Source organism: Glycine max, chromosome 16 (genome assembly GCF_000004515.6).
Source record: "Glycine max cultivar Williams 82 chromosome 16, Glycine_max_v4.0, whole genome shotgun sequence".
NCBI classification, from domain to species: Eukaryota; Viridiplantae; Streptophyta; class Magnoliopsida; order Fabales; family Fabaceae; genus Glycine; species Glycine max.
The window spans coordinates 33,044,904-33,058,837 of record NC_038252.2 but is presented as its reverse complement, the minus strand read 5'-3'; the positions used below and the strand labels follow the sequence as shown (position 1 = coordinate 33,058,837).

General features: G+C 39.4%; 1 protein-coding gene and 1 pseudogene across 1 annotated transcript; one reads left to right on the top strand and one right to left on the bottom strand.

The window, feature by feature from the left end:
- LOC121173699 (uncharacterized) lies at positions 1-2,617 on the top strand. Its single transcript, XM_041010381.1, has 3 exons — positions 1-84; positions 185-1,693; positions 1,787-2,617. Exons 1-3 carry the CDS (start codon positions 1-3, stop codon positions 2,615-2,617), a joined length of 2,424 nt encoding a protein of 807 aa, XP_040866315.1.
- A 2,372-nt stretch (positions 2,618-4,989) lies between these two features.
- Positions 4,990-13,503, bottom strand: LOC100779475 (abscisic acid 8'-hydroxylase 3-like; annotated as a pseudogene).
- Between the last annotated feature and the right edge of the window lie 431 nt (positions 13,504-13,934).

Below are 13,934 nucleotides of genomic sequence, written 5' to 3'. Positions count from 1 at the left end.
ATGTCTCTTGCTAGGAAGCATCGAGAATCAAATTCTGTTATGCAGATATTCCTGCAAATATGGATAATTACATGTAGCAGTTGGGCATTATAAATATATGTAAATAACTAGCAAATGAATAAGAACAATTACGCTCCTTCTTCATTACCTTCGTGACTCCCTTTATCCCTTTTCTTCTTCTTAGGAGGCCCCTGGCCCTCGAAGCCAGCAACCCGAGCACGAGTACCGTACCAATTTGGTGCTCTCGTTGCTCTTCACCATGGTAGACCCTGAACCCGCCTCATTTTCGTCGGACAAGCTGGAGGATGTCCTCAGCCGACTCACTAAACAGCAGCTATATCTTGGAGAGTCTGTCAATGCCATGACTCTCAAGATTGACGAACTCATTCAACGAGTTTCTCCAGTGTTCTCCACCACGCCACCCACTCCACCGCCGTTACCACCGCCGGCACCTACACCCATACACAGATTGAAATTAGATGTGCCAAGATTTGATGGGTCAGACCCACTTGGCTGGATTTACAAAATAACTCAATTCTTTGAGTACCATGGTACCCCAGACTCAGACAAACTCACCATTGCTTCCTTTTATATGGAAGGTCGCGCGCTTGCCTGGTTTCAATGGATGAACACCTCTGAGCAATTTCCGTCATGGCCTGCCTTCTTGCATGCACTGCGCACTCGCTTTGCCCCTTCACAATTCGAGGACCCTTCCGGAGCTTTGAGCAAGCTTACCCAGACCGGGACGGTAACCCAGTACCTCTCTGACTTTGAGGACCTTGCTAATCGCACGACGGGGTTGCCCTCCACCTTCCTTCTTAGTTGCTTTATCTCCGGCCTCATCCCGGAGATACGGAGAGAAGTTCAAGCCCACCAGCCGGCCACCCTGGTTCAAGCCGCGGGTCTCGCGCGCTTGCAGGAGGAGAAGTTCTCCGAGATGCGTCAACACCCTCGTCCTCGTCCTTCCCCTTTGCCCCAATTCCAGAGATCACCCTCAGTGTTTCCCTCCTTTCCCCAAGTCAACCCTACTGCCCCCGTATCCTCTCCACCCCTTTCCCCTATCCTCAAGACACCCTCACCGCCACTTTCTTCGACCTTACCACCTCTCTTACCACCCCCGCCCCCGCGACCACCGCCCCAAACCTGGAAACGGTTGTCCCCAGAGGAAATTGCCTCTCGAAGGGAACGTGGCCTCTGTTTCAATTGTGAGGAGAAATTCCATCGAGGGCACCGCTGCTCCTCTAGGTTTTTTCTCCTCATAACTGATGAGGAAGACCCGCCCCTTTCTCATATACCCAATTTTGACCCGCCCATTACTTTAACTCATGACCCGGTACCTATCCAACCCACAGACCCACCCGAAAGCCCACTTTCATACTCAGCCCAAATTTCACTTAATTCCCTTGCTGGCCATGTCGCTCCGGAGACAATACGCTTCATCGGTGCCATCTCCGGCCACCCTTTGTTGCTACTGGTTGATGGGGGCAGTACCCACAACTTTGTTCAGCAACAATTGGTGACCCAATTGGGCCTCTCTTGCCGGACCACTTCTCCTTTGCGTGTAATGGTGGGTAATGGCCAATATTTGGAGTGTCATTCCATATGTGACGCCATTTCCGTTCAGATTCAGAATCACAGCTTCACGGTCGACCTCCATGTCCTCCCAATCTCGGGTGCCAACGTGGTCCTCGGGGTCTAGTGGCTCAAATCCCTCGGCCCTGTGTTGACTGATTACTCAACCTTAAGCATGCAATTCATTCACAATGATCAATTGATTACTTTACAGGGAGACCCCGAAGCTAGCCTGAGCTCCATGACTTCATCCCAGTTTTGCCGTCTTTGTCGGACACAGCCCCAGGGCCTTTATTTTCAGATCACGGTCCTTTCTGATGACACCCCACCTTCTTCCCCAGACACCTTACCCCCTTCCCTTCAAGCTCTGCTCACCAAGTACGATGTCCTCTTTCAACCATCTCCGACACTTCCACCACCACGTCCCACTGACCACCACATTCATTTACTACCCCTATCAACGCCGGTCAACGTTAGACCTTATCGTTACCCCCATTTCCAAAAACAGGAAATCGAATTGCAAGTCGACTCAATGCTTCAGAAGGGTTTGATCCAACCCAGTACAAGCCCTTTTTCCTCCCCAGTCTTATTGGTGAAGAAGCATGATGGATCATGGAGATTTTGTGTCGACTACCGGGCACTGAATTCCCTCACCGTCAAGGACAGATTTCCGATACCCACCATAGACGAATTACTTGATGAATTGGGGGGCGCTCAATGCTTCTCCAAGCTCGATCTTCTCCAAGGTTATCATCAAATACGCATGCATTCAGAGGATATCCCTAAAACTGCATTTCGAACTCATCATGGACATTATGAGTTCAGAGTGATGCCCTTTGGCCTCTGTAATGCTCCATCTTCCTTTCAAGCTACAATGAACCTCATTTTCAGGCCCTTCCTTCGTCGCTTCGTCATCGTCTTCTTCGATGACATACTTATCTACAGCAGCTCTTTTGATGATCACTTGCACCATCTGGACTTAACTTTCCAGGTTCTGCTTGACAACCACTTCGTTCTTAAGAAATCTAAATGTTCCTTTGGTTAATCACAGGTTGAATATTTGGGACATTTAGTTTCCCAACGCGGAGTTGAGCCCATGCCTGATAAGATTGTTGCCATTGTTAATTGGCCTCAACCTCACTCCACCAGAGCTGTTCGAAGTTTTTTGGGGCTCGCCGGGTTTTATCGTAGATTTATTCGGGGATATGCCATGATTGCTGACCCTTTGGTTAAGGCCACCTCGGACCCCTTTCGTTGGACCCCACAAGCTCAACAGGCCTTTGAAGACCTCAAATCGGCTTTGTCAACTACTCCTGTTCTTGCACTTCCAGACTTTCAGGAGCCTTTCACAGTGGAGACTGACGCTTCCGGCAATGGCATGGGCGCTGTCCTATCTCAGAGAGGACACCCCATTGCTTATTTCAGCAAGCCATTCCCTAAGAAGCTCCTCAGGGCCTCCACCTATGTTCGTGAATTATTTGCTATTACCTCTGCAGTGAAAAAGTGGCGCCAATATCTCTTGGGCCACTCATTCACCATTGTCACCGATCATAGGAGCTTGAAAGAGTTGCTCACCCAAGTTATTCAAACACCCGAACAACATATGTACCTGGCCCGATTAATGGGATTTGATTATCAAATCCAGTACCGCTCCGGGAAGCACAACCAAGCAGCTGATGCCCTCTCACGGTCACCGGAATTCACTCCTTCACTTTCGTTGCTCTTATCTATTCCTTGTTTGAGCTTTCTTGATGAATTACGTCAGCAGCTCACCAATAATTCTCAGTATTGTCAGCACCGACAGGACATCATCAATTCTCCCACCACCTACCCCGATTACACTCTTAGTCAGAATTTCATCCTTTACAAGGGCAAAATTTGGTTACCCCGCGAGCTTCCTCTCATTCAGACACTCATGCTAGAGTACCACGCGACGCCGATGGGGGGCCATATGGGCGTCGCAAAGACGATAGCTAGGCTATCGGAAAATTTCACATGGCCGGGACTCCGTTCTGATGTTGCGACCTTCGTGGCCAATTGCTCTGACTGCCAATTCACCAAATATGAGACGAAACGCACAGCCGGGTTGCTTTGTCCCTTACCTGTTCCCTTTCGGCCATGGGAGGACCTCTCCCTTGATTTCATCACTGGGCTCCCTTCATATCAGGGCAAAACGGTGTTACTTGTTGTTGTGGACCGATTTTCTAAGGGTATTCACTTGGGCACCTTACCCACCGCGCATACGGCACACATGGTCGCCTCTTTGTTCATTGACATCGTGGTCAAACTCCATGGTCAACCTCGGAGTTTAGTTTCAGATCGCGATCCACTTTTCCTGAGTACCTTTTGGCAGGAGCTTTTTAAATTGAGTGGTACAAGGCTTCGAATGAGTTCAGCCTACCATCCACAGAGTGATGGTCAGACTGAAGTCATGAACAGAGTAATAGAGCAATATTTGCGGGCTTTCGTGCACCGCCGGCCGGGGACTTGGGGCAGATTCCTTCCCTGGGTTGAATTATCGCATAACACTTCCTGAAATGCAGGCACGGGCTCTACGCCGTATGAGATAACGTTTGGGCGGAAACCTTTCTCTTTTCCAGACTATATCACTGGCTCCTCCAAACTAGATGCGGTGGATGATACTCTGAAGCACCGTGAGGAAGTTTTTCTTTGCATTCGTCAGAAGCTATTAAAAGCCCAAGCTACGATGAAACGCACTGCTGATACTAAACGGCGTGAAGTTGACTATGAGGTTGGTAATTGGGTACTTTTAAAGCTTCGGCCCTACCGACAGCGTTCGGCCAAGGATGCTCAGCACAGCTCCGGCAAGTTAGCTAAGCGCTTCTACGGTCCCTTCAAGATTCTCGAGAGAATTGGTAAGGTTGCTTATTGTTTGGAATTACCAGAGGGCACGCGAATTCATCCCATATTCCACTGTTCACTTTTAAAACCTTTCCATGGGGATCCCGCCATCAGTCAGACCCCCTCACTTCCAGACCAATTCTTCAATAATCAGCCAATTATTTCTCCCTTGGCAATTTTGGATACTCGTCGTGCTGCAACCACTGAGGGACCATGGGAGGTTTTAGTTCAATGGAAGGGGTTACTTCCTGATGACACCTCTTGGGAAGATTGGGATCAACTGAAGCGGACCTATCACCTTGAGGACAAGGTGATTCTCCAAGGGCCACGGGAAGATGATAGCAACAGAGCAACACCAGAAGAAGACACAGAGGAAGCAACAGACATAAACACAGGGGTACCAACAGCAAAACCGAAAAGGAAGATTACCAGGCCCGCATACCTCAGAGATTATGCTTGAAGAAGGAATTGCAAATGATGAGGAGCTGAGCTGGCAGCACAGGATTTGCTAGATCAAAATGTCTCTTGCTAGGAAGCATCGAGAATCAAATTCTGTTATGCAGATATTCCTGCAAATATGGATAATTACATGTAGCAATTGGGCATTATAAATATATGTAAATAACTAGCAAATGAATAAGAACAATTACGCTCCTTCTTCATTACCTTCGTGACTCCCTTTATCCCTTTTCTTCTTCTTAGGAGGCCCCTGGCCCTCGAAGCCAGCAACCCGAGCACGAGTACCGTACCACTTACATACTGAAAAAGGAAATGTGTATTATTCATTGAGGATTAGTATCTTTCCTCACAAGTAATAAAGCATGATTTGGTTCATAATTTCTCTCCATGCAGCAACAATAAAGATACAATGATTCTGTTCATATACAACATTTTTCTGTGCTATCTTTTCTTCTGTTGTTTGTTTGTAGTTTCTGGAGGAATCGTGTCCTAGTGCTTCAACTATAATAGGATACTTGTTCTTTGGCATCCTTACAAGCGTTGGTTGCACAGAATTGTCTTTCTCCAGAGGTCTCCAACTGTAGCAATTTTTTTTTAATAAATAGTTAATGTACTGATAGTGGAAAGGGTTTTATAATGTTATTCAATCACAAATTTTATTGTATGCAATTGTTGACTTTTACAATAATTAAGTCATACTTATTATGATTTCCAATTGGTTGACAAGTGCATAGTATTAGAGATGTAGTTTGTGATTGGTAGTGAGCCTATATAAAGACTAATATAATCATCTTGTAATTATACCACTTCATTAAGCTAACAGAAAATTTTCAGTTTCTCCCAGTTTTTCTCTCTTCCTCTCCTCTGAAATCATGTTTCCTAACACAGAAATTAAACTCATGGAATATTTAGTTTAAACAAGGAAAATGAATATGGAAGAGACAAGGCTGAAATAAACAGAAAAGAATGGAATAGATGTTGTTTTGGAAAATCTAGTGTGATTGTCCATTTTCTAGGTGCAATGTGATTATCTTCACTATTCAAAATCTGTTCTAATCTTACTTGTATCTGTTGACAAGATGATGGATGAAAACACAAATTTCTAGCTTGGCAAGGTTCATTCCAGGACACATGCGTGGTCCACTACCAAATCCAAGAAAACTGAAAGGCCTCAGGGTTTCCTGCAATTAAATGAAAATATCAATTTTGGGGTCCTTAGAATAGAAATGGCTATTAAAGTCTCTTTTCAGGAAGCAACTTACATCAAATCTAGAGGGATCAAACTTTTCAGGATCTGGGAAAACTTCGGGGTCATGGTGTATAGAAACAACATTTAGGTTGACAGACCAACCTTTCTTAATTTTATAACCTGCCAAATTTAACATCAACTTCGAGTCTCATTCAAAGAACAACGGTTACAACATACACACACAAACACACATTATATAGTCATATTTGGCCATTCTGTATTGCCATACCATCAATTTCAAAATCCTGGGATGCCTTTCTTGAAAACCAAGGTAGTATTGTGGCTCTTCGAAGTGTTTCACTGATCACCTGAAATTTAAATGACCGATAATCTTGGTGAGACATAAAAACTTGAAGTTACTTGCAAGCTAAAGTTATTGTTGCTCACTTTAGCCGTGTAAGGCATGTTATTAACTTCAGCCCAAGTAAGATCTGTTCCACTCTTTCTGTTGATGACAATTTGTCTGTGTTCCTCCTGCAAAACATCGCATTCATGAAGCTACATTTGAAAATCTTCAAACATCTAAAGCAGAAGACTATAGGGGATTCAATACTTACTCTCAATTGTTCCAAAACAATTGGATTTTCACCAAGAAATTTGATGAGCCATGTAAGAGCAGCTGTTGTGGTATCATGGCCCGCAACCAGCAGAGTTAATATATTATCCTTCAATTGTTTATCTGAGTTTATTTTCATCTTCTTCCCCATCTTCTTTGCTATGTTTCATAACTAAGGATCCTAAGAAATCCTGTTGAAATTCTTGGCCACTTCTCCTCCGCGAAATTGTAGAATCCAACATCTCATACATCCTATCCCGAGCCTGCACAGATTTATAGCATTGCATCAGAGGAAATGAGAGTTCAGTGATCTTCAAAATTTAATCAGTGCACATATTTAGTGTGAGGTTAGTTATGCAATATTCTGTTACCTTGATACCATGATGGAATGCTGTCCCTGGAAGTTTAAATGGCAAAGAGGCAAATGAGGAAGAGATAATCTTAAAATTTGACCTAAACTTTTCCTGTTCCTCCCCAGAAGGCTCTAAACTCATGATCATATGTCCAATCACTTTTAGAGTAAACTGTAATATTCAAAATTTCAATTACTTAGTATAGAATGAAATGTATAACCAAATAAGAAATTTTCTTTGACAACTTATTGAAACTCAACTGTAGAAGCCTCCTCAAGAACCAGGACTTTCCTTCCTTGCCATTGACCTAATGTTTCCATTGCCTGAGTATTGATAAAATGGAAATATTTTTTCAGTCCATCAATTGATAAAGGTTCACCGATCAGCCTTCTTAGCCTTTTGTGTGCCTCTCCAGTGGTTTGCAGCAAAGTGGTGGGGCCCAGAACTTGCTGGCCAGTGTAAAACAGATTCAAACTCACAATCCCATCTTTTCCGGTTAACAAAATCTTACTTGCTTCTCTCCCAGTCATGAATACAGTGAACCTCCCCCGGACGAAGCTCTTGAAAACCTTTCCATATCTATGAGAAAATAAAAGTTATCCAAGAAAAAGAAAATCCTAGGAATTCTTTTGCTCCTAGCATGTAATTGTAAAAAGAAAAGTATAAAGGGTTTTTTTTGCAGTATCATGTCATCTAATGGGGAGTCATGTACTTGGAATCTGTTCTCTTGTGAATAATTACTTTAAAGGTTTAATTATGTTTTTATCAAACTATGTGCCTATCTTTTCTAATTCTCTAAAGAAAATTATTTTTTAGTTTTTCAAATTTATAAAATACTCGTTTAGTCCCTCTCAAAGTTTGTGAGACTAAAAGATACAAATTTTATTTGAGAAGAGTGACTAATATTTTTTGAATTTTAAGAATAAAAAATACATATTTTTATTTGAGGGACTAAAACAACAGCCGTATAAATTTGAGAGATTAAAATCATAAGACATACTTAAAGTGATTTCTAATTAGTTGATAATAACCGTGTAAATTTTTAAACTGTGTATCAAAAGTAACTCATTTCTAAGTTTTGATATTATATATATATTGCCTGTTGTTCATGAAGCTAAAGATTCCAGAGGGACTTGAAAAATCAGAGAGGAATGAGAAACTCTCTCCCACAATAGGCCAACCAAGGCTGCCAGGGATGCCTTCCATCGCTTTAGGAGACCCAGTAGCACACAACAAGTCCACAGTAGTAATGATTTTTTTTAACAAAAACAATTATTGCTTCTATTTATTCTATGCATTAACTAAGTTATTTAAGGGCATGCATCTTTAATGATAAAAATATAATATAATCACTTTGAGTCTTTTAGAGCATATTAAATTTTTTTTAAAAAAAAAACTTTGAAGATTGATTGCTTATATAAAATACTCAAGCTAAAATTTAAGAAACCTACAATATCAACAGAAAAACAACAAAAAAATAATAATTCATTTATTATCCTAAGAAACTCATCAAGCATCGTTTATTGGAGATGATGGGTTTAGTAGTCTTTACCAGCTGTGTGACGTGCGTATTTTAGAAAATAAAAAGATAAAAATTACATTTAATAAAAAAATGGACCAGCTGCGTGATGTGCGGAAAATAAATTAGTTATTTAATGTGTAGTGATTAAATAGTAGAATTATTATTCTTTTTAATTTCTGAGTAAATTAGTTTGGAAATTATATTATTTTTTCTATTTAATGAAGTTTACAAAAATCATAACTCATGAAATTATTTAAAAATAAATGCACCCTTACTTAATTGGATGAACTAATCTTGAGTAAATATTTTTCATCAGTTTACATGTTTTAATTTGTGAATATGAGTCAACCCCTACTTTTACGTTTAACTACATGACTACACGAGCTAACTCTTGAATTATTATTATATGTTATTTTTATTATCATCATGCACTGCAAGAAAAAAAGAAAGAGAATTAACGGGGTTTTTTTTGTCAACATTTTATTATTAATATACTGATATACATATCTACTAGCTAGTTAAATATAATTTCAAATTACTAGTCTTTCTAAAGGAATTTCAAATTATTAGTGATTCAATACTAATTGTGACTTTATACAATCGGTAACAATCAATCATACTTGACAATATGACAGAATTATTACAATGATAAATTTTATATAAATATGATTAGATTTTTGTTTACTAGCTAAAACATTTATCCTTTATTTCTTTTAGTAAGCAATAATTTTATATATGCGCTCTTTACATTAAAGAATAAAAAAATAATATATTGCTACATTGAGTTCATTAATTATAAGAACCAACAAATAAAAAATACATATATTAACTCTTGAAGTGGAAAAAAATAAAAAGTATGAGCAATGCAAAAAGAAAAGAAAAAATAATAATCAAGTTAATGAATAACACGATACAGAGAAAAATAGAGAATAATATTATATTACTATTAAAAGCCTGAATGCCTCTTCTCTACGTTTCTCTTATTGTGAGGTAGGGGGAGTGAGCTCTCATTCTTTTGTATGATTCAATGTCCATGTGTAAGCTTGAATGTTCATATGTTTTATGTTTGTTGATCTTGGACGGGTTGTGAATGTGTCAAAGGAAATTTAATCTATGAATTATGAGTGTTTATCTGCAATTAGTTTGTATTTGATGTTGGTGTTTATGTTTGGAAAGAGTACTATTTGATTTGGAATCCTTGGGGGTAAGGCTGAGAGGCTTGAGGAGTTGTTCAGTTTGCAAGAAAATAGAGTTTCACGGTGTTATAGTGGGGAATATTGCTTAAGCGACAGGGACTAAGAGGCTCGGAGCTGAAGCCATGCTAGGTTGTAGCTTACACGCCAAAAGGGTAGGACTTAAGAAAGAATGGGCATAGAAACTAGCATGTTTTTTGGAGTGATGTAGCTTAAGAAAGAATGGGCATAGAAAATAGAGTTTCAATTACATCGCCTTTTCTTAAGTGTGCAAATTACAACACCTTAAACGAGAAAACCAAGTTGAAATTAAAAACCAAAACAAAAAGTAAGAAAACGCAAACATAATTAAGAAGATATGTTAATGTAAATATAGACAACCTTTATATATTTGTTGTTAATGTTGACTGCAAGTCTACAATTACTGTAATACTCTAATTGTGATTTATTATAAAATAATTAATAGTAACTTTTTACTTCATTGCGCAGAGAGAGTACTGCAAATCTGCAATTAATAAGGTTTTCTTGACATTGACTGCAAATTCAGTCTCCGTTGGGTTGATGAGAAGAGTCGATCAGAATGGGTGTATTATCTTCACCCAGTATTGACAATGTTCGTTATTTTAGCCCTCTAGATAATTTAAATTTTTAGGGTGGCTCGTTTAATTGTGTAATTTAATTATTTTCAAGTAAGATGAGGTTGATGAGCTGTAAAATTATTGAACTCCATAACAGCCATTGATCCATAAACTCAGACAAGCTCGTAACAATCTTAAAATTCTCATAAAAATAGTTTAAAATGAGTATTTAATTATAAGTTGCAGCCTTGCGGGAGACAACTCATTGTTCAACAATAGTCCATCATTGTACGTTGATGCTATTAATATTGTCAAGAATATATCTAGTAATTAACTAAAAAATGTTATGGCAGTTTGTTAGTTACAAAGCTATCACTCCTCTTGCTAGACATGAAGTGCTAGCACGCTAAGTGATGTACCTGTAGGTGGAGGAGGGGTGTGATTGTGATTTTACCAGCAAGGTTCAATTCGACTTTTTTACATCTTGTTCCATTAAAGCATCCATGTTACAAGCTCAAATGCTCAAATCAGACCTTAACTTAAGATGTTTATGAACAATACACGTTTAAGAACCAAAGCCTGTTATATCAGTTCCAAAACAAGTAAAAGAATATCCATGCTAATACATTTCCCACTAGCAATCCCTAGTCCCTACTCAATTGTTTGCAACCCTACTGCACAGGATGGTCCAGTGCACATACATGAAGTCATGAACCCTATTCTTATGAGCAAAGGACCTGCTTCTATTATTAGCTTGTGGGGACTTTAAAATGTGAATGCACTCATGACCTCAACTACGCTGCAAAAATATGCCTCGAGGGTAAGGTTGAAAGTGAAATATGCTTCGAACCTAAAAGCTCATAGACAAAGGAAAGCCGTTGCTCAGAAACAAACATAGAGCTCATTTCAGAGACAAACCAAAGCACCCAAATATTCAGTTAGGAACAGAGCTACAAACCTGGCGAGGAAGCGTCGCCGCAGATAAAGGGAAATGCTATTAACTTCAAACATTGTAAGATTGTTCGACTCCTTCTGTTTGCAACAATTTGTTTGTGCACCTCCTACAAAAACATCAGCATTCATAAAGGATAAACATTATAGGTTCTTAATATTTACTCTCAGTTGTTCCAGAACAGTTGGATTTTCATCAAGATATTTGATGAGCTATGTATGAGAATAATTGTGGTATCATGGCCTGCAACCAGCAGAGTTAATATATTGTCCTTCAATTTTGTATCTTCTTCTCCGTCTTCTCTTCTATTTTTCATATCTAATTCTAAGGGTTCTAAGAAATCTTGTTTAATGTCTTGGCAATTTTCTCTTTGAAACATTATAGAATCCAACATGTAGTGCATAATATCCCGGAGCATGCATACATGCATAACATATGTATCCGAGGAAAGGAGAATTCAGTGATCCTCATAATTAAATCAGTGAACCCAGCCTGTTTAGTGGTGTGTCATGTGTGGTTAGTCGTGTATTGCTTTGTTACCTTGATACTGCGATGAAAATTATGTCTCTGAAAGTTTAAAAGGCAATGAAGCAAATGTGGAAGAAATAATCTTAAACTTTGACCAAACTTTTCTTGTTCCTCCAAAGAAGGCTCTAAACTCATGATCATGTGTTCAATCACTTTTAGAGTAAACTGTTATATTTAATATTTCAAATACTGATTATTATCAAATAAGATGAATAACCAAATATGGAAATTTTTATTGTCTGAAAACTTATTGGAACTCAAATTAGAAGCCTCTTCAAGAACCAGGACTTTCCTTCCTAGCCATTGATCTACTGTATCCATTGCCCGAGTATTTATGAAATGGAAAATATTTTTTCAGACCATCAATTGATTAAGGTTCAGAAAACAGCATTCTTAGCCTTTTGTGTGCCTCCCAAGTAGTTTGCAGCAAGCTGGTGTGGCCCAGAAATTGCTGGCTATTAATATCTTACACTCTCCTAGTCATCAAGACAATGAACCTCCTTAGGACAGCTCTTGAAAATCTTTCCATATCTGTGTCAAGGTTTTTTATATGGTCATCCGGTCATAGAATTAATTGCCATGTAAGACAACATGTGCCTGAGGGAGTTAGAAACGAAATAGCTAAAATTTTTCTTACATGGCATGGAATAACCTAAGAAAAAGTCACCTGGCATTGACATAATCTGCAATTGATCAAATTTTATATATTATAAAGATAATAGATAAATATATTGGTAAATTGTTGGTTTTTTATATTAATAGAATAAATCTGTGTTTGGAATTCTGTTTTGCGATAAATCAATGCTTACAAAGTCATTTCGAATTATGTGCATTGTCATAGTAATTGCCTTTGTTGTTATAGTCACAGAACTGTACATGTTCACAAGTCCTAAAGTCAAAGAAGAATGCATGTTTCCATCATCAATAAAAGCATATTCCACCATGTATTGGCTATAGGCATCTTGAACAACGTTCTTCATGGCTTCAAATTTTATGAGGGCTTTTGGTATTGGGCCACTAAAGTTGTTGGAAGAGACATCAAAGATGACTAAACTGGGGAATCCACATGCTTGGTCTTTAAACCGAATGCGACCGTACAACTTGTTGTTGGCTCGCAAAACCAATACTTACAATTCTGGTAGAGTTTGAAGCCGATGGGGAAACACATCCTTTATTTGATTGTTTCCAAGATCTAAAACCTGCAGATAAATGCAATTGGACAAAGATTCCGGCAAAAAAACCTTCTAATAATTGGTTGTCATTGGGATACAGACACTACTAACCGCCTTCTTAAAAAACAACGTGGTGGCATTTTTATAATTAATATCATCATAATTATTATTTACGTCGTAGGTTCTAAGACAGTCATAAGGAACTGTCTTAGAATGACACGTAATGACAATTTTGTAAATAAATCGAATAAACACAATGACGGTCGTTGTCTATGACCGTCTTGGTTCACTGAGTAACTAATTTAAAATTTGGTCATGCGCATGCTCTGTCCGCCTCCCCATCGAAAAACTTCAATTTTCTCTTGCCCTCCGTCGTGCCTGTGGCCCTCTGTCATCCCTGGTTTCGTCCGGCGTGCGTGTCTCCGTCTGCCGTGCCTCTGTCGTCCCTCCGTCGTCATCGTCCTTGACTGGCTGGGTTTTTCTTGAGCCTAAGTTCGCTTGGTACATCTCGTGCCTACAGTTGGTAAGGTAATCTCTTTGTTTGAAATTTCAAGGTTCCCTTAGATCTTGCCGTTATCAATTTGATGTCCAGTTCTCTTTCTGTACCAAATTCTTTCAGCGTGGTTTAAATTTTAATAAATAGTTTGTATGTGTAAGTATTTTTTTTCATCCGCACCCAGTTCTTGCAACACAATATTTTTTTATTTTCTTAATTAATTTCCGTCCGGATTTCTGTGTGTCATCTCTCAATTTCTCTCCGTTTTCACTTTCTCCCAAATTCTTCCAATTCTTCCTCAATCTTTCTAGGGTTAGGGTTTCAATCCCTTTCTCCCTCAATTTCAATTATTAAGGAGTGGTGAACATCAATCTCCTCCCGCCGTGCTTTGGATGAAGGACAACATGGGAGGTGATGCCGCTGCCACTGAGAGTGCCACCAC